The 24,751-nt window shown below is 39.3% G+C and overlaps 1 protein-coding gene across 1 annotated transcript in view; it reads right to left on the reverse strand.

The window, feature by feature from the left end:
* Positions 1 to 24,751, reverse strand: part of LOC124161247 (protein FAM43A) — a 126,926-nt gene that overhangs the window by 36,525 nt on the left and 65,650 nt on the right. The window contains exon 3 of the mRNA XM_046537530.1: positions 12,109 to 12,660. Coding sequence (XP_046393486.1) covers positions 12,109 to 12,442 — 334 coding nt within the window. The 5' untranslated portion in view covers positions 12,443 to 12,660. The remainder of the gene's footprint in view (positions 1 to 12,108; positions 12,661 to 24,751) is intronic.

A 24,751-nucleotide genomic window follows, 5' to 3' on the forward strand; every position in this document is an offset into this window, starting at 1 on the left:
CTCGCAGTTTATTATATAGCCGTAGATATAGTTCCAAAAAGGCCTCAGAATATTATATTTATAATTCAATCACGGTAAGGTCGTAATAGGGCGGGTTAAACGTACCATCTCACGCATAAGAGCGCGTCGTCGGCAGGAATCCGTCACCAACACACTCACAAGGAGGTTTCGCAGTTGACAGGAAGGCAGTTGAAAGACCTTTCACTCGCGTCGCATGTATGAGGAACTGAGCCGCGCCCAAGGTGCCGTGAGTATACATATATATAGATAGACAGGATAGGGTGCGGTGTGTCCCTGAGGTATGGGGTGAGGATCGTAGAGTTCAGAGCAGAGCACCCTTAAATGAGGGAAGTGAGGAGAAAAGGGTTTGAGGCGGCGGAAAGATGGAGACGCTCATTAAAAGAGGCGATTTGCAAGCGCGGATTCGCTGACGTCGTCCGAGCGCGAATGGCTAGATGGGCGTCTGCGGCAGAATGCCAACGAGGCGCTTCGACACGTGGTGCGCTGGTAGGGGCGGCGCGGCGACGGCCTCGGGCGAAGAACTCGAAGGAGGCAGGCTAACGACAATCAAATCCGCCGGAGAAGAAATGATACCTGCATCTACGCCACAACCTGCGAGCCAGATCATGGGCGTTTGTCTGAGTGCGAGATTCTACATACATGTAGAATGTTAAACCCCACTTGTGCCCTACAGGAGCGTAGATAGAAGTATAGGCTTAACTTATTTGGGAAATTCGAAGATGATATTTTCTCAGACGTCGTGAATCATATCCGTCGTTTACCGGTAAACGACGGATATGATTCACGTAATAATAGTACCGTTTACTATGGTAAACGTGATCATGAGAATAAAATAAAAGAAATAGACTGCAATACAGAGAGATTTAAAATGTCATTCTTTCCTTGTACTAATAAGGATAGCAATATCTCTGTTTCTAAGCCTATTTCAGGAGGATCCCAAACACAAGCGTATTCCCAATACCCGATATGCTTTAGATATTACCTACACTCTTTCACCCAGATACGTTGCTAGTAAATGATTAGGCTCTATTATGACTAAATTATTGTCATTACGTGAAGCGAAAGAGGCAAAACTGCTACTAGAATAGATATGGCATTAAAAAGAACTCGGACCAAAACCTTTGAAGCAGAGTGCGTGGATGGTTGGGATACGAAATGCAAGTCTATTTTTAGCAACAAAAGTCAAATGACGATCATCGCCACAAGGGTCCGTGAACTGACTCCATACTAACGGAGAGCATTAATGTCACATTAGTTTGAAATCCTTTGACATGGGAAGAACCTAACTGTCATCTCAGTTCTCAAACGGAGAACCTCGGCACCCTTGGGGTCACGGAAACCCTGAACGATCTCTTGGAACTCATTCCAGTACGAAAAAGTCATTAGCTTGCACGACCACGGGGGTTTAAAGGCAGACGGTACAAACTGCTAGATTTCGGGGCCACTCGTAATTGATGCCTTAAAAATCTTATGCAAAAAAAACATAGGGTGAGTGTTCCCAGTGAGTCATGCACTTGCAGCCAAACAGAACGGGAGCCGTGGAATTCAAAACAATGCGCCTTCGCCCCCGTTGGTGACGTCACCCTCGTCACGCCTTCCCGGCCACCGAAACGGCGGACGTCCGGGCGGCAATGTGACGTCAGGGGGCGCCTCCGCTGTTCTCCAGACAAATAACAGCGGTGAGTCACGGCGAGAAAGACCCCTTCACACTCACGGATACACGTGAAAAAATGAAGACTGTTGCGCAAAAGAATGAAAGTACATATCAGTGGCGCAGCGAGGGGGGGTTTGGGGGATAAAACCCCCCCAGAGTTCAGAGAAATTTTTAATTTTTATCAATTTTACTTATTTGGATCAGTATAACTGATAGAATAGTGTTAGGATTAATCAAATATCCCTCAGAAAGCCGTAATACTCGCCATTTTCAACCATTATTCTTAAAAATTTTCGGAAGGAGGGCCCCTGCAACTACTGTTTACCATGGTGGGTTTGCAATACCCCACAGCCGTAAGTATTAGTGGCGCCCAAAACCCCCCTAGTCTTAATTCTTAGCTGCGCCCCTGAAAAGCATTGCCGATGCCATTACCCTTCCAAAAACAAACATTGTTTACGACAGACATACGAATGTAACTACGAGCAGTGCGGGCATCGATATTATTGGAGATCAATACGGATAGATAGACTCGGATGGGAATCTCCCGTAGATTGAAAAATAGACTAAACCTTTTAGATAAATTCAAGAGCAGTGTCTTTTCTAACGAAGTTAATCATATCTTACGGACGCCAACATACTACGGAAGATCAGATCATGTAAATAAAATAAGAGAGATAGATTGTAGAACAGACAGGTAGAGAATGTCATTTTTTCCACGATCAATAAGAGACTATAACGGCAGCGATGGAACTCATAGATAGATTGCATGACTTGTAGTCCCACTCCTATTCCTTCTTTATATAAACGACATTGGCGAAGTAGTGCAGAGTAAGTTACGATTATTTGCAGACGACGCTGTAGTTTACAGAGAAATCCGTTCCAGCAAAGATATAGATGAACTAACGAATGACCTTGCTGCTATCCAAGCTTGGTGCGATGCTTGGCAGTTAGAAATTTGGAAAAATGCGTCGTAATGAATTTCTGGAAGAAGAATAACTCCCTACAGCGTAACTATATCATTCGGGGCACGCAGTTAAAGGCAGTCGAATCCATGAAATATCTAGGGGTTAGACTCAATAATGATCTATCGTGGAATAAACATATTCGAGAAATAACCGAACAAGCTAATCGTAAAATGGGTTTTGTTAAAAGAATATTAGGAAAGTGCGACGACAAAGTGAGAGAAATTAGCTACTTTTCCCTCGTTAGGCCACATCTGGAATACGCTGCCAGTGTTTGGGACCCTCATGAAAAAGGCTTAATAACAGAGTTAGAACGCGTGCAAAGAAGAGCTGCCAGGTATGTGAAAGGTCGTTACGATAGTCTTGTTAGTGTAACTGACCTCTTAGATAAACTCGGATGGGAATCTCTGTCGGACCGTAGATTGAAAAATAGACTAAACCTTTTAGATAAATTAAAGAGCAATGTCTTTTCTGACGAAGTTAACCATATCTTGCGGACGCCAACGTACTACGGAAGATCAGATCATATAAATAAAATAAGAGAGATAGATTGCAGAACAGACAGATTCCGAATGTCATTTTTTCCACGATCAATAAGAGATTATAACGGCAGCAATAGAACTCGTAAATAGATTGCATGACTTGTAGTGTAGCCTACTAACCTATGTAAAACTTAATGCATGTTTCTGAATTTCTATTCTATATTCTATTTCTAACAGCATATAGTAGTATAGTTTGTTATTATACGGGACGTTTCTTGGACGGTGTGGTGTGCATGTGGGAGTCCAAATGCATGCTGCATGCTGGTGATTGATCACCCCCTGCCAAACACCCTAGAGGTGGCTCGCAGGGTATTATGTAGATGTAAATGTAGTGTAGCCAACTAACCTATGTAAAACTTATTGCATGTTTCCTAATTTTATTATTATTTCTAACAGCATATAGTAGCATAATTTGTTAATATACGTGACGTTTTTTGGACGGTGTGGTGTGCATGTGGAGTCCAATGCATGCTGGCTCGCAGGGTATTATGTAGATGTAGATAGATTGCGATAGATAGGCATTGGAAAAGGACCTCGCTGCCGTAAATGAATGGTGCAGTACTTGGGAGTTAGAATTAAACCTTGTTAAGAGTATGGTGATGAAATCTCGAGAAAAGGATATATCTTCAGGAAAGGTTTACACCGTCAAAGGTGTTAGCTGTTATGCGTAATATTTTCATGACCGCGTGGGTTTTTGTGGGGATCCTCTTAGAGTCTGGTGACTGGTTACACCCTGCCAAACACTACATCTACATAATACCCTGCGAGCCACCTCTAGGGTGTTTGGCAGGGGAAAAGAGGCACTAGAGGTGGCTCGTAGGATATTATGTATATGATTCCGAGTAATGGTGACCTATAAGTATTTAAGAATTTCGGTATTCGATAGTTGACGTTGAAATGATTCTGCTCGAGGCCACGGTGGCGATGACATTAATGTAAAGAAATAACATAAGTGGGCCTATAACACTTCCTTGGCGTACACCTGAAGTAACATGTATGCATCCGATCGATTATTTGCTTCTCTCTTTACCGATAGCTCTTCTTGTCGTTGGAAAAGGTTCATTACAATAGGGCATAGGCGATTCAGGTTAAAACGACGAGAGTGTGTATGAGTGCCCCGGATATTCACGTGGAGTGGGGCACGACCCCTCTCCACTAGAGCGCTACGTGTGAAGTGATCCTTTGGGTCCTCGAGCAGATGGCGCGTGCCCTCTGCTCGCGGAACATGCGCCCATGCAATGATCTTTTATTCATCCATCCCTGCGTCGCACACTCCGACAGTGGCCCTTTTCGCTCACAGGATAAATGCATTTTAACCATGTCTAGCATCCACACTGAAACATATCCTTCGATTACAGTCGTACTACGGTAGACATGATCACGAGAGTGAAATAAAGGAGATAGACTACAGATCACAGACATTAAAAATGCCAATCTTTCTTCGTAATATCAAGGATAGCAATGATATTTTGATTACTAAAATGTATGGCGTAACTCGCTAGTGCCATTCACAGCATGTTTGAATGTTTCCACTGTTCTAACCGTGCGGTGAGCATGTGGCGTTCTCATGCATGCTGTATGTGATTGATCACCCTCTGCCAAACAGCTTAGAGGTGGCTAGCGGGGAATTATATACATTTAGAAGTAACCTTGAATGGATTTACTATAGGAATTTCTAACCTTGGAAAGTTTTACCACAACATGAAAGTGCACGGACATTTTCTTACTATGCGTTAGATTTTTATGAACGTGTGGGGTGAATGAGGGAGTCTTCTCGCATGCAGGTGATCGGTCACCCCCAGCAAAACACCCTATCGGTGGCTCGCAGGGTATAATGTAGGTGTAGACTTAGGCATAAAAAAATATTGCATATAACGGGGCTGTTTTGGATTTTTTCGGTGGTCCTGAGGACCTCTTCACCGACTTCACGGCACTATAAAATTAATTAGGTATTTAAAATGAACTCAAGTATCAATATTCATAGAAAGACAAATTATGGAATATCGACCATCAATATGAATTTTAATCCATAGTCTAAAAATTATATTTTTATTTTGTTTACTTAAAATAATTACCGTTACGGAAGAACAAAAAAATCCAAAACATTAGAAAAATATGAAGATATTCTTGTCTTAGACTAGCGAAAGGACCCATAGAATTTCAACTGGTAGTGAAAGATAAAATATTGCTTTGAAATTATTGAAGCAGTGGAGTTTTATTTACAATAGTGTTAGGTAAAAACAGGTTCCCAAGCATCCATGGTTTAAGGCAATATTGATGTCCGGTTGTTAGGGTAAATTATTTTGTTTGAATGGCAGAAAATTAAAAAAAAAACGGATCTAAAAATTAAATAATGAGAAGAAAACGAAGCGTTTTGAAATACCTAACGATATAATTTGTTAATTAATTCCTTATGCAACTCATTAATAATTTTTTAAACCAAAATCTTGAGGTAGTCACAAAAAAGCAAACTATAAAATTCCTATACGGAAGCCAATGCTTATACAATGGGAATATAATGCAACATTAATTGGATAAAAACACCCCCAAAATTGTTTCTCGCAAACATCCTTCCTTAATGCGCCTAATGCTGGAAACAAGAAATATACACTGAATATTTCACGGCTGCAGCCATGTAGTGTGGGACGTGCGTTTGTGTTTGACTACATCTGTCAGTCATGACACCATGTTTAAAGGAGAAGAAGATTAGTAATGATTCTAAAATTGATTGAATCTACATCTACATAATACCCCGCAAGCCGCCTAAAAGGCGTGTGGCAGGGAGTGTTAGGACACCAGCCATATGCACATAAAAATGAAGTGCTCTAACGAAGTTAAGACCAGGGGCGCTGCTAGGAATTAAGGCTTGGGGGGGGGGGGGGTTCAGGTGCAACTAATACCGGTGTGTGTGGAGGTATGGAATACCCACCAGGATAAGCGGTAGGTGCGAGATTAATAAATTGCGGAATTTTAAGATAAACGGTTCAAAATGGTGAGTTTTATGGCTTTCTGAGGGATATTTTATTAATACTTATACTATTCTATTAGTAATATCAATCCAATTAAGTAAAATGGATTGAACTTAAAAATTTCTCTGAGCTCTTGGGTGGGGGTTTAACCCCCAAAACCCCCCCCCCCAACCCCCTCACTGCGCCACTGGTTGGGACTAGCGTTTATCATGACGAAAGTTAACGAAAATACCCTAAGGAAATCAATAAGCGTTTTATTTGTTCAAAAGATTTAGTCTAAACATTCAGAACATTAAGAGGTAAATTAAAGGTTTGGTGAGGATGACGTAACGTCGTTTTCTGCGACTCGGGGCCGCGGGCCACGCGCTTCAATTGTCACATGTGATCTGAGGCAGAAGGCGGCTGTGTTGCGCAACCTGTCGATCTATCACGGCAGACCACGCGGCGGGCCAGACGAATCAACTTGTTGATCCTCGCAGAAACACACGCTCACCATGACAGCGAACGATGCGAAGATTTAAAAGCAAGCTAACCATCGTTCAGTATGACGAACCTCAGCCGTGAAACTACACATTCTCTACTCCCTACTACCAACGCACATTGTAACACTAACAAGTAGCGCAATGGAACCTACTAATTGGAGGAAGAATATTAAAAAATAGTTTTGTATCGGTATTAAAAATACTTAACAGTTTGGCAGAAGTATCCATGTAGGCATCCGCGGAGATTTTGACTGTAGGTGAAATATTGCCCAAAAAAATTGATAAGCATAGAAGGAAACCCCGTAGAATCACTGCGTACATTATTTAACAAAGTTGTACCCTTTTAGCCATCTCTATAGACCTTATTTATCATCATGAGTTCTACGCGATACCCTCAACATATCATGATTTGGATCAATTGGGTATTCCGCTGCCTGTGGTGATACATATTATTAAAGAGATACCCTTAAATATAGATATGTATAGCTAGATTATCTACCCAGAATTTTTTTTAATTTAACAACTACTGTAATTGTTCGAACATAAAAAATAAGATACACGAACACGGTACTTTTACAGCGAAATTTAGGGTGTTTGGCAGGGGGTGAGTTTACACCAACATACAATATTTAACGCAAGCACTTTATAGTTAAGAAAAAAAATGATTCCAATACATGTTTCCAAAAAAATATTCCAAATAGTGTACTGACTGGTCGCCGTTTTTATGGTTATGCAACATTTACCTTAGAGATCTTGATAGGTTACGATAGAATACGAGACAGCAAAATCACTCCATTTGTGTATCTATTATTTCTGAAAAAGTGCAGTAAAGTCTCTCTCGTCCAAAAGTTCCAACAGTGATTTATAGCATTCCAAAAAAATATTACCACATAAAAACAACAATAAAACGCATCACCATGCATTTAAAGTTAAATTATCACAGCAAAATAAATTTCGAAAATGACTCAATTTTACGAGACAGCAAATACTGACAGTTAAACCTAGAGAATTTAATATGAGATTTTATTTAACAAAAAAGCGAACGAATAGGTTTATCGGGGAAATCGCTCTCCCAAAAAAACATGGGTACGAGACAATTTGAGGAGTTGGTATTTTATGTATTATTATAGGTTCATGCATGGTCTCGTAAACACTCAACACCAACATTTATATTCGGCTGTAAAACATGCACATGAACTTTAGCACCACATATGAATAATATTATTTATGGAAACACCGCCAACGCACATATGATAGGAATGAATGAGATTAATTTGCGTGATTAATTTAAAATCAGGAATCGATTATTTTAGGATTAAATGACTGGATTATGATATCGATTCCCGTTCTAGGAGCAATTTATTTTTTTTAATCCGGTGAATCACTGCTATGAAATTTTAACTACAATATTATATCTGATAAAACCAAGCATATACTTCAATGGCTTACATATAGAGCCAAGAATATGGTTAAAAAATTGTCTAAAAATTTTTACGCCCGAGGCTTAGAGTACCGAAGTTCTAGCAGAAAATATACCACCAAGGCAATTCATTAAAAACTTCACTCATATAATGAAGGAAGTCCCTACCACGAGAAACGGCCACAAAGCCGTGAGAATAAGACCCCGGATATTTTAAACACTGGCCAATGATGAAAGGAATCGCTAGTACAAACATCTAACTTGAGTTCAAGGAGAAGGCGTATTTCGGAATTTAACTGATGCCCTCGACTCCAGTTGATGTAGAGTCAAAGGAATTGTCATTGAAGCTCAATTTCTTTTTCAATTTATTCTTCTAGGTTTCCCGTTCCCTAATTGCAATCACTTAAGTTGTATCACTTCCTACTGCGGAGACATCTTCAGATCGAATACGTTGAGCTCAACACTTTCAAGGATTAGATTTCAAACTCAAAAAAGTCATGTTTCCACGATTTATGGCTTTGGATTTCACTGTACCCTTTATACTGCAGTATGACGCGCCGTAATACAGACAAGCCATCCTTTGGCTGTCGTCCGTAAGACTACAAAAAGTCAAGTATAACGCGCAGGGCCCTGACTACTAAAATTCATAATCTTGAAACATTTAAAATCGCCAGCATTGTCATTTCACTGATTTCTTATTTATGGGCATAAAGATATAAGTAATTATAGGGGAACGTGGTAGCCAAGCGGGTAGAGCTCTTGGCTACCTAATGAGGGATCCCCGGTTCGAGCCCCGGGTGAAGCCTTCGGATACGCATAAAAAGAAGAGGTGCGAGGTGGCCCACAGAAACGGACTGGCACTCCTACCCTGAATGCGTGAAATTCACAAAACCTGCGGCTTAGTCCGGAGTGAGCTCTACCCTCACCTATCCAAACCAACCTTCGTGTCGAATCACTTAGATAGAAAGCTACTCATATAACGTATCTACCACTTAATTATTATGTATAACGAGAACTCTAACACCTTATGTTTAGCGTGCATCAAATCACTTCGAAAAATTTGAAAATTGTAACATATATTATAACCGAATCAATAGAATTAATGGCGTCATTCGCTAGGGCGACCCATTGCAGTTTTTTTAAAATTTCACTTCAATTGTTCTGATATTACATGGATTTTCTATAGGAATTACTAATCATTGGCAAGTTTTGTCTTAGGATGAATATGCACATATATTTTGCTATTATGCGTTTTATTTCTATGACCGTGCGGTGTGCATGTGGCGGTCCTCTTTCATGCTGCATGTTGGCGATTGATCACCTCCTGCCAGATACCCTAGAGGTGGCATGCAGGGTATTATGTAGATGTAGATATTAAGCGCGTGCTATACTTGAGAATCAAGGATTTAATTAGGTCATACAGATTATGATAAGTTAACTACACCTTAAATTCCATTAAGTGAAAAAACCTGTGACCTGAAGCCACCACCAAGATAAGAGGATGAACAATGTCATCAAAAGCTACCAAGCGACCGGAAACCCGGAAGCGACAGTGGGACGCACAGCCGCATGTTCCGTAGCCATGTTTCGTAATATATATCTACTTTTTTCAAGCGGCCAAAAAAATTCATCATAGGTGGACGCTATCAATAGTGTAAATACATTAGAATGCTGTTATACGCCCACTTTACCATACCAAATCATCTGCTGGGTACTTCGCTAGCAATCAGAAGGGTGTTCGGTAAGTGGAGTAAGTTAAAGTTTTTGCCACTGCAGTAACCACGACATCTATACTGCCGAGATGCAAGAAAAAATTGCGAGAGCAACCATAAAAAATACAAATTTCAATAAAAGGCTGCACATCCTAAATGAATCTACAGCTTCATTTTATAGGAAGAGCAAGACTAGAGATAGACGCATGAATTTCAACATTCAGGCATCCTATTACAACAAAATACGATGTTCTGGTACACAAGAATATCACCAAGAAGATTTTGGTTGGTTATATCCAAAGGATTCATGCGGATGTGAACCAAAGCTATGATTCCTGTACACCAGCGAACTCTCATGAACTCGTTCTTCCTCCGAACAATGAAGGACATAAATGAATTCTAGGTGGAACTTTGTTACAGCATTTCCTTTTTATTTCACAGCGGCTAGTGTCCTAACTAACATATAATGAGACAGCTTGCGGGGTAGTACGCAGATATACTAGAAAAAATTAAGCACACGCGGCGCGGAAATTTTAAAAAAATAAATGATCCAACGCAGAAATAAATTCTCTTTCGTATGATTTTTGTTGCTTTGAAATTGATCCCCTCGTTTATACGATGGAGCCACTCAAAGTCGGATGTCTTGTTTTTTTTACAGGCAGTAGACTCCTGTTGTGCTCTCTACGGAGTACTTCATTTATTAAGCAAAGAAAAAAGAAGATAACACATGACAAGGAGGCAATAGGAGGCAATGCGCGTGTAAAATATATCGCATTTTTCATCAATACAACACAAGAACTCCCCAATCATCATCCAATTTTTTTTATAACACATTTTCCGCCGCAACCCCATTTATGCTTAGATTCTGAAATTTATAGCGGAGGCGACGAAAAAAAAACGTGCACAATTTCAAAGAAGTAGCCGGATTATTTAAGAACTTCTGAGATCATTGAGGGAATTACGCCCACGGATACAAATAATGGTCTCTCTCAAGATTTCGTAGCATTGAAAACCAATTCGTGGGAAGAAGTGTTATCATATAATAAACACGCATGTAGTTAACCTATTAAATAAACTGACAGATCTGATTATCGAAACTAACTATACCGTCACTTATCCGCAGATAAATTGGATCAAAATAAAGGATCACGTAAAATCACGTAATATGCCAGTTTCTGTTGCAGAAATGTAATATTTCACCATTGATTTCGTCTATCAATAAAACTAAATTGCTATCACGATTGGAAAATGAAGTATACGCTGTACACAACTAAAGGCAAAGCTCGGATATGAACCAGGGACCTTCCATTACGGAAAAAGACGCCGTACCATGTTGTCTCAACTCCGAAGTGGTACCCTGATGATATATGTATGCTTTACGCAATTACTTACGTAAAATGTTAAACAATTTTCCACGTGCAATTCGTAGAGACTGGAGAGAAGAAATAAATGTTGATTCTTACGTAATTGCACGCTCGTGCATATTCAAAAAAATCACTTACTTACATTTGATCGGTAGACCAATCGATAAGGTACAAAACCAGTTGAAAGTAGATAACAGTGAAACATTTAAGTCAGAGGCTTTGATAACTCCTTCCCTATGATATTTATGTGTGTATTTAAATAAATATAAAGGCAGAACACGGATTAGAACCCGGAACCATAAGACCATTATCACGAGACCAATCGATCAGTCACAAAACCAGTTGTAAAGTAGATATAAGTGAAAGAGCTAAAACGTTAGGTTTGCGACCTCTCCACCTATGACAATCACTTATATATTTACGTAAAAATAACCTAAGTAACTCCCTAATACTAACCTACGTAATAATAACACGGAGTAGAACCCGGCACCATAAGATCAATATCACGAGACCAATCGATCGGTAACATAACAACTTAAAAAGTGGACATCAGTGAAAGAGCAAAATCAGTAGCTATGATACCTATACTCCCTATGACTATCGTATGCATGTTTAAATAAAAATAACGGGAGCACAAGGATTAGAACCCGGTACCATAAGAACAATATCACGACACCAAGTAACAAAACCTGTTGAAAAGTAGTTAACAGTGAAATAGTCAGTCAGTAGCTTTGCTCCCCATAACAATCTAATCACGTTGGTTCTATAACTATATCTTTTCTATAACTATCCTCAGAGACGTCAGAAGTATAACAATCTACAGAAGTATAACAATTAAATGCATATTTAAATAAAAATAACAGCAAAAAACGGATTAGAACCCGTGAATCTAAGATCAATATTCGAACGCCGTAATATCACGCTGTCTTCGAGAGAAACCTTGTGACGCCTGTGAATATTTAAGCAAAATAATAGCACGTACCTTTCGCCCATCCGGTGAGCACGTTCCCCAAGTACGCCACCTTGTAGCTGGGGTCGTAGTCCGTGATGTTGATGGACCGCCTCTTCCACAATTTGCCGAGGCCCGCCTTGATGGACCTCAGGGTCCTCTCGCGAAAATCCTTGGCGGACGAGGTCGAGGGAGGGTCAGGGAGCACCACGCATGTCCTCTTCTCGTTCAGCTGTTTAACGCACGGAGGGTCCTGAGGCGGGGCACCGTTGGACCCCTTGCACTTCCCGCCCGACTTGGTCCCTTCTCCGCCGGTCGTCGTCCGCTCGTTTTCCGCGGACGAGTCTCCGTCGCCTTCCGATGACATGGCGGCCGCTGGACGGGTCGTCGCCGAAGACGCTTCTGCGGAACCGCCGCGCACTCTGAAGCACCACCAATCCACCACGCGGCTCGAGGTAGGACTGTCGTCGTCTTCGTCTGCTGGGCACGCTTCGGGGCGGCTTCGTCAGTTGGATGACGCATGCGCCGTGGTCGCAGCGCTCTCCGCCAATGGTGTGGCCCGGCCGGCGTGACGCGACGGGGAATCTGCGGAAAGAAGGAGGGGGGGAGAGAGTTAGTTTATTTTTTAAATTCTGTGCGATCTTCTGGATGCGGTGGGACAATCGTCATTGGTCTGGGAGGGAGGGTAAAAACATCCTATGACCTTATTAACAGCTATTAAGTGTCACCAAGGGTATGTGGCAGGGGATGAAATTCGCCACAAAACTACATTAGAGCAACAACTATACATAAATTACCAAGATTCCGGAGAGGAATTTTCCATATTGAAATAAAAAATTGTAATTTTCCATGATCATAAAATTTGGAATTCATTTTATAATCGTGGAAAACTTCAAGTGTTTATTTAAACATGTCTAAACTTCACAGGGCATAAAGCGAATTTTTCTTGGAGCAATAGCAACTGTATTGTATGTAATTTTCTTCGCTCATTTTTATCAAATGTCACGCTTCAATGTTTCCTCAATGTCAAAAGAATTGTTGATATATGATTCATTACATTACCTTTGCACTATGTTTGACTATTTTACGAGAATGATTTCACTGCTCGATAAATTTTGGGAAAAAATTTTGCATCAGATTCTTGTAATTCTCGGGTCCATAAAACATTTAATGCATCTCCATGAGATAGCGAAAAGCATGAGTTAAAAAAATGTAATTCGAAATATTTCATGATTCCCGCAAGCCACTCACAGGATAATTTGGCTGGGGTGAGTTTTCACCATCATAATTTCTGTAAAATATTTAATTATTGTAAAAATATAATGCAATCCATGCACATATATTCAAGTAATGGGAACTTCCACCAAGCATGCACGAAATAAAACGAAAAACAATTAATTAACAATTAAAATTAAGCATATAAAGCATAAGGTCAGTAATAACAGTGAGGTTAATTATGCAAAGATAATAAAAACTTAAAGGAGAAGCAGGAAACAATTGCCATTAATTACGTTCATCGCACTTAATGAAATCTTTCCAAATAATTATGATTCCTGATATCTCCTATCGTCTCCATCTTTGATAAAATGTAGGTGGTTGCACTATAAAGTGACATGGTCCCACTAGAACAAGGCATTTATTCAGTTATGAGCATTGTGGACAACTTATATACGTAATACTGATGTAATATGCGGGGATCGTCTTAAATGTTGTATGCTGGTGCTTGGTCACCCCCTGCCAATCACCCAAACGTGGAGTGAATGGATACAGTATTAGTACAGTTTCCCAAATGGATATCTTATGAGCCCTGCAGTAAATAAAATGTGCAATAACTTAGCCCTCAACGAATTGATTTTAAAATTATGCTATAGTGGAGATGTTATACAATTTGCCGGCCTCGGTGGTACCAGGGTGACGTCCCCGACTGAAAACCTAGAGGTGGCGAGTTCGAATCCTGCCTCGACATATTTGTATGTGTCAAACAAGAAATTCTAAGGAAGGACTTATATAATCCCAAATTCGCTTATAGTAAATACGACACCATCAGGGGCGCAGCTAGAATTAAAGGTTGGGGTGGGTTAGGTGCAACTAATACCGGGGTGTGTGGGGGTATTGAATACCCACCAGGATACGCGGTAGGTGCGAGAGTAATAAATTGCGGAATTTTAAGATGAACAGTTCAAAATGGTGAGTTTTACGGCTTTCTGGGGGAAATTTTTATTTATCCTTACACTGTTTTATTAGTAAAATCAATCCAATTAAGTAAAATCGATTAAACTTAAAAAAATTCTGAGCTCTGGGATCTTATCCCCCAAATACCCCCCTCTCGCTGCGCCACTGGACACCATCACCATTATATTTAATTTTTCACACTTCATTTCAGCAAGCTTATAATTCAATCATGATTCGCTGCCGATAAAAATACCACGTTCCGAGATCGCTTTTCCTCGTAACCCGCCACAAGGCAAGGCTGTTTGGGCAGAGGAGATCGCGTCGGACGGAAGCCAGAGGAAGCGGAAATTTTTTAACAAGCGGTGGATGTGGCGATGGACGGAGGACTTCCCATGGAAAACCTAAGTGTTCCGCGAACTTATCTCACGTCTCCACCCGATCGCTAAACCAATGCTTCCTCCTGCGGCCATCACGAGAGCAATGCCGTACTCATCAGCCACAGCCATCATATCTCACATTCGTGTTCAGGATGAAAATAAACACGGACACCGCGGAACTGATGCGGTTTCTCACTTCAGGAAAGGAATGTATAAAAACCCACAAATGGAAGGAATTTTTCGTTAAATCTGGATAGTATGACGATGACTTAAAAATCACTGTTCCGATAACGCCGCAGGTAGGTTACTTCGGGAAGAAAAATTCTTTTGGAAAATTACAACATAACTTCGCTGAGATCACGTTTTGATAAAAAAAACAGCAGAAGCATTTCTGCAAGCAAGAATTTCTGGAAAAATAATAACGCCCCAAAATATAGCTATATCATTCTGGGTACCCAATTTGAGACTGTTAAATCCGTAAAATATCTATGAGTTAGAGTCACTTACGATCTATCGTAGAATAAACATATTCGGGAAATAACAGGTCAAGATAATCGTAAAATGGGTTTTGTTAAAAGAATATTAGGAAAGTACGACGACAAAGTGAGAGAAATTAGCTTCTCCCACGTTTGACCCCATTTAGAATAAGCTGCCAGTGTTTGGGACGCTCATGAAATAGGCTTAAAAAAAGAGTTAGAACGCGTGCAAAGAAGATCAGCAATGTACGTGAAGAGTCGCTACGATAGTCTTGTTAGTGTAACTGACCTCTTAGATAAACTCAGATGGGAATCTCTGTCAGACCGTATATTGAAAAATAGACTAAGCCTTTTAGATAAATTCAAGAGCAGTGTCATTTCTAACGATGTTAGCCGTATCTTACAAAAAGCAACAAGCTACGGAAAATCAGATCATATGAATAAAATAAGAGAAATAGACTGTAGAACAGACAGATTCAGATGTCATTTTTTCCACGATAAATAAGAGATTAAAACGGCAGCAATAGAACTCAAAAATAGATTAGATGACTTGTATTGTAGTTTACTAACTTATGTATGCCTTAATGCATGTTTCTGAAATTTCTTATTATTTTTTACAGCTTATTTTGCGTGTTCTAGCTTTATTGGCAGAAAGCCTTCATGAGAAGAAGGCGAATTTTGCCTTTGCATGAATATGGAAGTATGATTTGTTAGTGAGGGTGACATTTTTATGTCCGTGTGGTGTGCATGTGGTAATCCTCTTGCATACTGCATGCTGATGATTGATCACCCCCTGCCATACACCCTAGAGGTGGCTCGCATGGTATGATGGAGGTGTAGATTCTACACGAAAGTTATGTTGGAGTGAGGTGAGAGAGCCAATTCCTTTTCCTGTACCAGCTGGCATTTCGAAAAATTTTTCAGGTTCCCCATAATAATATTATAATTAATCATCAAGAAAGATCTGGTGCTTTCCCGATGAATAGACTGAATAAAGTTTTCTCAGGTTTCATTCCGGCTGATAGTGTACGTTTTTCACAACATTTCGAGGTCCGACACGTTCCTTGTCATCAGGGAAAGATGGAATGATCGAAGAATCATTCCCTAATGACGAGGAACGCTCGGAACTCGAGAAGTTGGAGAAGATGCACACTTTCTTCCGGCTGGACACCCGAATACGGCGCATCCAGCTTCTATGCAATAGAAATTTGCCGGGGAATTGTAAGAAGCTTAACACTTTTAAAGATGGACAGGAAAGTGGTCAGAGACCAACATATCCAGTGGAGCATTGGGAGAGGGAAGATGGAGACTTCGAAGGTGGGAGAATTTCAATGGGAAGGTCGACGGGTACTTCAATGAAAGCCAACGAAAGTCTTCACCAAGCGGGAGAATAATTAACATGAGGATTAGATGACGCACAAGTGGATGTTCTGCGCAACTAATCCCGAGCTTGAGAAATCACGCAGAAGAAAGTCAACGTAAACCTTTGATTGCTAACTGAATTTTATCCTCTTATGGTCGTCAATAAAGTAGGTTGGCATTGGTTTTCAATAATATAATTTAGCATTTTATGAAAAGAAAAAAAACGTTTATTGAATGTATTAAAACTAACTTAATAACGCCAGCATTTTAATACAAAGCGTTAACTACTGCTGTAAAGTTCACTGCATGGAAGGACTAAACACTTACACAAAGAACAATAACAATAGCTCAATAATTGATTCTTAAAATTACCTACATGAAAAATATAGGAAACCTTTCCCCGACAATGGGTGTAAAATGGGGAGTAATCACACTATATCATTACACAAGTTTTTGTTAATTATTATGCACAAAATTTTAATTTCACCATTTAGGCCAGAATGAACATCAAGTTAAGTAAACTGCATAAAATAAATGTTGGGAGTGAAGTTTAAACATTTAATTGAAATGGACGATGTAAATAGCATGAGCCATCCAAGAGACGAACACTTCAACCGAGTTTCTTTGATTAAGACGCACATTCATAGGCAAATTAATCTAAATTCACCGCTATTAAAATTTCCTTCACAATGTTCCCATGATCCTGGATTTTTTTCTGGCAGGAGCACATGGGTTTGACATGCAAACTGTCTCATTATATTTTGAATTAAGAACAACATAAAGCAATTACTGTAAGTAATTTCTTTTTTAATTTAATATAATAGTTATAAATATGAAAATACGTATTGATAATTTACATATAAAATAACGTCGGTTTTCTTTCATATTTTCTATAACAGCTTATATTTTTTAATTATTTACTCGCGATCAATAGCGGGTACATCACAGGGATTATTTTCATTTTTACACGCAATGTTCCCTATCGCTTTAATGATTTTCTGACTCTCGCATCACACCATCTCGGTTCGCTACCTTCTTTTTTCACTTTACTTTTGATATTCATTTAATCAAGAGCAAAGCTATGTCACTTTTAGGCCTCCTCTACCGCTACACAGAAATAGCCGATCCCACAGCTTTAAAATCATATTTCTCGGCATTTATCCTTCCAGTCACCGGATATTGCTCTCCCATATGGTCCATCGCAGCCCCCTCCTGCCTCACCTCTCTTGACAGTATACCAAGCTTCTTCGCCAGAATCGTAAGACGCAGAGTTCCCCACTAGCGTGACATGTCCACCAGCTCACTCTTATCTTCCCTATCAATGACTGATCTCTCCCAACAAAGCATTAAAACAGACTTAAAACTTATTCACAAAATTCTAAATTCACACATTGATTGTCCTGATTTGCTTTCATCCATTAATTTCAGAGTGCCTTGCCGACCCACTCGTACACATTCCTTATTCCATACGCTTATCCCTCGTTAAGCGCTCACTCCAACACCGCCTTTGCTCCTTGCTCAATTCATTACCAGACAATATTGACCCGTTTTTTCTGCCCTTAAACTCATTTATCAAACTCGCCATGTCCCATTCCTCGCCTAATAAATAAACCTCCCTCTCCACCTCCCTTTCCTCGTGCCTTCTGTTTTGTTCTTTACTATCTTATGCCACTGCTCTCTGTTCAATTTTTTTGGTTAAAATTTTATGTTTGTTACTGCGTCACTATAAATTGGCAGAAATGCTGTATGTGAGCAACTCCTTAAATAAATACCTGAATTGGAGTGCGAAAGAAAAGCTTGTCACGTACCCTCTACATTTAACTCTAACGCTGATTATACAAAACAAAACGAACGTAATGATAATGGGAACGTATTAAAAATCTTGCACATTTTTTTGAGCGTCTGTTGGAGGGGGGGCACGTGCCACTGTACCCCCCTTAAAACTGCGTATATTTCGAGGCTCTCCCACTTCATTCTTACTGCAAACAACTTACTAAGTTTTCACGTAGGTGAACCAGGTCGACGACCCGCACCAATTATTCACTTCAGGGAATGCGCGTCCGCAGAAAAATGAAATCCTTCCATAACGCACCTGTGGAAAAGTACTGACTATAATCTATCTTTCCTCTTCCTCCTCTCGCCGAGGGAGTTATCACCGTGATTTAAGCCAACATCAACACCTGAGGAGGAAAACTTTGGTCGTCGAGTATGTCCACGCACGTGATAAAATATTTAGGAAGCGCACTTAGCAAACCCCATGTGCCAACGAAGACTAATCATTTGCCATGGAAAATTACTCTTCTTACAGCCAACCGCACTCAGGACAGGAATGCGACAACCTTAACAGTGACTAATAACCCAAAGTAAAACAAATTTGCGCGAGGTCGGAAGTTTTGCCACTTCAATTAAATCCAGTTTGACACTCATTAATGATTAATTCACGTTGAAAATTGAGAATTGATCACCTTACGGTTTCCACTTACAAGGTTTCAACGATGCAATGATTACGCTTTGAGTTACCAAGTCGATGATGCAAAGATTAAAGAAAAATTAAAAAGTAATTTCAATTGCCAGCCAAACATTATTTAGGATGTAAATTAATAGGAATATATTATAAGTACACTAAATGTAGCGTTGTGCCAATTAATACTTACTATTAAGGCACATAGGTTCAGTTAAATATATAACTGCAACACATTTTAAAAATATGTGGGCTACTTCTTTTGGAAATGGTACCAAAAGCTAAACAAACATAATAGGAACATGTAAAATACATATTAAGGGTGTTCGTTCATCAGGAAAATTATAAGGCTAATATCAAGTAAAGGCTTTTAAATTTTCAAAATAATAATAAAAGCTTTATTTTTTTCAAACATCTTTATTACAAAACTTCAATGCGACCTCGGTTTCGTCTTGATGAAGATTCCCTTCCAAACTCAGATCACAGTGAAGTTTTCACAAAAAACCATAAGGAATAATGAAGTTATTCTTATTTTTTTATAAAAATGATCAGTAAATTTCGCTAAGTCACGCCGTAAATAACATAACATATGATGAAGTCTATCATGGTGGCATAAAAAAACTTCCACGTGAGACTAGATTATTAATTTTTCCTCAAATCTATGATATCGTTGACTAAGCGAGAAGAATCATGGAATAAATTATACTAAATATTTATCTTTAACAATATCTCAGGGGAAACAGTTATTTGTAACCCCCGAATCTAATTCGGATATGCGACACACTAGTACGACAATTTTTATTACACCTTAATAAAACTAAAGCTTAAGTTTAGTGAAGTTGGGGCAAGTAGTTGTTACTCCAAAGGCGAATGCCGATTTATACAGCTGCATAAACCTTTTAGCAAATGTGCATGGCCGGATTTACCCAATGTTACGCTAAAGGCACCGCTCCATTGAGCGTCCCTCCTCACTTGAGTCCCCCCCCCTCCCCGATTTTTATGATAAGGCATAGCCACTCCCATGAGGTGACCGAAGGCGGCCCTTAGACTGTGACCCCCCTAGGCACGCGCCTATTTTGCCTGAAGGTAAATCAGGCCCTGCATAAGCTGAGCAAACATAATAGGAAAATAAAAAATATGAGCGTTTTAAGGATGAGCGTTTTTGAAAAGTGAACAGTGCTCCATGGCTCTTGACTAAAAATGTTTAGATAATGGCTAAAAATTACAGATTCCACACAAAATATGCCTCATTTATAGAAGTTGTTACATTTTGTATTTGAAGAATAAAACGATTTTTCAAAACGCCGTTTTAATTTGTCAATATTTTGCTAACAGCAACCTTTACAGTGGTTAGCCGGAACACTTAATTTTTTTTGACAATATCAGTAAATAGATTTTGAGAGAATTCACTTCAAAGACAACGGCTAAAGTATAAACCTCCTATTATTCCCTACTAATGTATTTCCTGCAATTGAACCCTTACGAGCACCATGGGCTGTTTAATATTCCTCGCTTCTAGCACTGAAACTCTGCGACTATATCTGCACCTCACAAAGATATCAAAATTGCTAGAAAATGCAGACAGCCTGGAGACGGAAGACTCAATTTAAAGACATTCACGATTCAATAGAAGGACGATCGTAAATGCTATCGTCATTACTGTTAGGAAATTATACCACCATAGAGGCGCAGCTCAACTCCGCGTCGGGGCGATGAAAGAATCCATCAAAAAGGTATTTGTCCGTTTAATTACAGCTCAGCGACATAAAGTTGAAAATCGTAAAAATTTTAGTGATAAATTCAAACGGCAAAGTTTCTATGGAGCAAAAAAAGCAAAAGCATGCCATTCAAAAAAAAAAAACAAATAAACAGTGGAGACCGAGACAAAACACACTACACACGATGAAGCAACGCAGGTAATGGCAAAAAGCAATAGGACATGAACGAGCAATTCATCTGGAAGAGTACTGGGCTGCGAAGGTGTTTATGTTCTTTGGAGAGGTAAATCACTCTCCGAAAGTGACAAAAAGCCTGTTTACATGATGCATACACTCCCGAGGAAAGGTACACGTGCGAATGTGTCACTCTAAAATTAAAAAATAAAATTAACGCAAGAACACGGGCACTGTTGAGAATGAGTGAGCATACGCTTACTTACACAGCCAGTGCAATTCCAACGAGACAAATAATGTTTTCTCACCAGTGGCGTAGCCTAGGGGGCATCCGGGGGGTCCGGACCACCCTCGAAATATAAAAACACAATTGTTTTCCTTCATAAAAGAATGAAAATATCGAAAAATCATGAATTTACAAAATATTTCCTGCGACACTGAATTGTTGAGGCCTTTACTTTGTAGAATTCCATATTTAATGTTTGGAAGGAAATTTCTTAGCTTTTCTACAAAAACACACACTTTATTGCTGACTAGTTTCGGTTACACTGTACCATTTTCAAGAGATTTTCAGTCTTGAAAATGGTACAGTGTAACCGAAACTAGTCGGCAATAAAGTGTGTGTTTTTGTAGAAAAGCTAAGAAATTTCCTTCCAAACATTAAAATATTTCTTCAACAAATGAAGTTTTTTTCGATAATGAAAAGAGTTAAATCAGTTTAAAACCTCTACTTAATACCCTGTTTTTAAAAAATGTTCCCTCCTCCTTTTGGACCCCCCCTCCCCGCACGAAATACCTGGCCAAGCCACTGATTCTCGTAAACCTGGGACGCGTAGACAAGATAGCGATATTAGCGACAAGAATGATTTTTAAATTATTATTTATCCCCAAGTATTGAAATAACAAAGTACCAGAAGAAAAATCTTGTGGTTTCACGGCGAGTAAAATGAGTAATGTTATCGTCTCGAGTGCTGACTAGTTATATTAGTTATGAATATAAACGATCCTGATGGGTTAGAATAAATTGGCAGGCAACATTAATATCTAAACCTAATCAACACCCATGCCTTATTTTCAGAGCGATGAAAAGCTTAGTTTTTTTTACTATTTAGTGCATTTATTACTTAGTAGTAAATCGAAGTGATGATATCAATTGAGAAGAAGAATATAACATAGTCAACTCCTGGAAGAGAGTGTCCATAAATCCGGCCAATCACGGCGCAGCAGCAAGGGTAACCGGCCAACAACACCGCGGCCGCGAGGAAGGAGCTATATATGCGCGGCAAAAAACACGGAAATCATTACTTAGACCTGAAGACGCCTGGTGGACTCTTGGCGAAACTGTCGTCACCTCTGAAAACAAAACGCGGGGAAAACCCGGGAAATGGAGAGATCCACGAATCATCTAATCGATTTAAACTAGTGCTCTTAAAGAGATATCTTCCAAAACATTTATAACTAACGCCAATGATTGAGAGAATGTGAAACTATTTTTCAACATGAGAATTTAGTTAATTAATTGGAGCGCTATGGAAAAAGAATAAAAATTTCTTATAGTTGATTTTCCCCAAATTCAACTATCAGAAAATCAATGTATCGTTATCAGAAGCAAGAAAGTGTGCTACATTTCAAGCCGATCCGACAGTGGAGATATAGATACAAATAAAATACAAAATTCCATCGAAATGAAATAGACAAACAGACGAAGAAAATGCAAAGAAAGAGTGTGTAAAATGTGGTCAAGAATTACATCATAAATAATTTAAAAAATCTGTCGGTCAATTTAAATTTCACTCACTTCATCTACTGCTCATTGGTAAATTTCACTATCCACTTTTGTGATACCATGCAGTTTTAGATAGACTCGCATTGTTACACTGAAGATCTCTATTTCGTTCCAAACAAGAGCCTTTGCGTGTGGATGCGAATTCAGAAAGGGAATCAAATGAGCCGAAAACAGAGCGAGCTGGTCGTGTACATAAAAATTCCGAGGCAGAATCGTGACCTGCGGGTTGCATAAACACAAGGACAATTTCAATTACGTACCTACAACGGCTCGGCGGAAATTGACTCCATAAAAGAGCGGTTACTAGGGACATAACGCCTCGATGGTAAATTTAAGCGCTTAAAATATGCTGAAGCAGAGACAGACGCGCAATATAATTCACGTGGAAAACCTAGGGAAAAAGAGACAACGCTGTTGGTGGGAGGTTAAGTCAACAAATTGCGACGAGAATATCATTTCGTACCGTTGAGTAACTCGAAGCTTGATGAGCAGTATAAAATTTATTCTGGTTAGAAACCTTAACTAATGACGAATAAATTATGATAAATGACTTATAATTTACTCCACAGTGCTCACATGACCTCATACACAATTAAATTATATTTTCAAAGCATAAATCACGGGCTTAGATACGGTTTGGACTGGAATAGGGCGGCATCAAGTCCGCTGTTTATTATAACTTCAAAATTCACCCCAGAACTTGAAATACCCGAATGAAACGCAAGGAAATGTTTTTTAATGGTTAGGGGACTTCTTTGTCATTCCATCCACTTATTGCAATCAGTACTTTTGTACTGAATCACAATAGCGATATTCACATCACTACGGCTGACAATTAAAAGCTAAAATTATATTTTTCAATACCTTTCTCACTGCAACTACCCACATTGGATGAACCCAAGATCCTCAGTTTAATTGGCTAATATCATAATAAAGTTACTCCACAGTAGGGTTGGTGAAAGATCCAAAACGAAATCAGCAGGGAAATTAGGACAATTTTAATTCTTACGAAGGAAAATTGAGGACACCATTTTTTAAAAATTTCATCCTTAGTTGTTCAAGCCATTGTTAGCCGTACGGGAAAATATTTCAAAGTCGTTTTGGTAACAAACAATTGTGACCAGTTTAATGCATGACGGCTCAATGCGGGTCACAAGATTAAACAAACACAACGGCGTCCTATTTGAGAACCCCTGGAACCTTGGCTTGCATCCGGAAGACAATGAGAATCCTCCGCGTGCGGAGAATGACAAATGCCTATCGCCGTGAACTGAATGTGTCCTTCGGAAATCAGAGAGCAAACCTTTCGTCGCAGCGAGCCAACAGAATCATCCCGATGAAGTGCCAACGATGATTACTAGCAAGTGGAAAGGATTGTCCGATGATTTATGTGATGCCCCGTGATCCAAAAATTTTATTGAGAACTTGGATGAGAGGATTTAAAATTACTTCAAGCTACGTATGAGGGACAAATGAAGAGTACGTCGTGGCCGAAAAAAAAACTGTACCCACTTCGTCGAATCGATTTTGCCAGGCGAATATTCGAGGAATATGCTCGACAAAAAGAGTTTTTTTTTCACTTCTTTTCTTGAACTCTTTTTTTTATAGTAAATGAGATTCTTGGAGTGTAAGCCATGCGCCGAAAAAATAATAGAAAAGCATTTTTTTCCGACGGAGAGTTTTAGGAAGTTTATTTTCCTTCTTTAGGGCTTACAATGAAATAGGGATATAATTTTGACACGTATAAACAAATTATAGAGCTATAAAAATATATTACGATAATTAATTATTAAGAGTAATTTCGGGAAAATAATCACAGATATAATGATTGTGTATCTGTGACAATGTTATTAGTTCCACCAAATATCGCCAGCCACCCTTAAGTTAAGGTTAGAGAAATTTATTCTAAATTACTGCAAAACATTGTAAATTACTCTTAATCACTAAAAATAACAATTTGACGAAGTAGGTATAGTTTTTCTGGTTACGACACCGTCTTAATTCGTCTGTCATACGTAGATTGAAGTAATGTTTACATCTTTAACCCAATGAATGATTATAATGAGGCCAAAACGTTTTTTTATGAAACATAAAGTTTATCTGCGACCGAGGAGACTCACATGGAGTGAGAATCTTCTTGTGCGGTTCGT

This window comes from Ischnura elegans, chromosome 6 (genome assembly GCF_921293095.1).
Source record: "Ischnura elegans chromosome 6, ioIscEleg1.1, whole genome shotgun sequence".
Taxonomy (NCBI): Eukaryota; Metazoa; Arthropoda; class Insecta; order Odonata; family Coenagrionidae; genus Ischnura; species Ischnura elegans.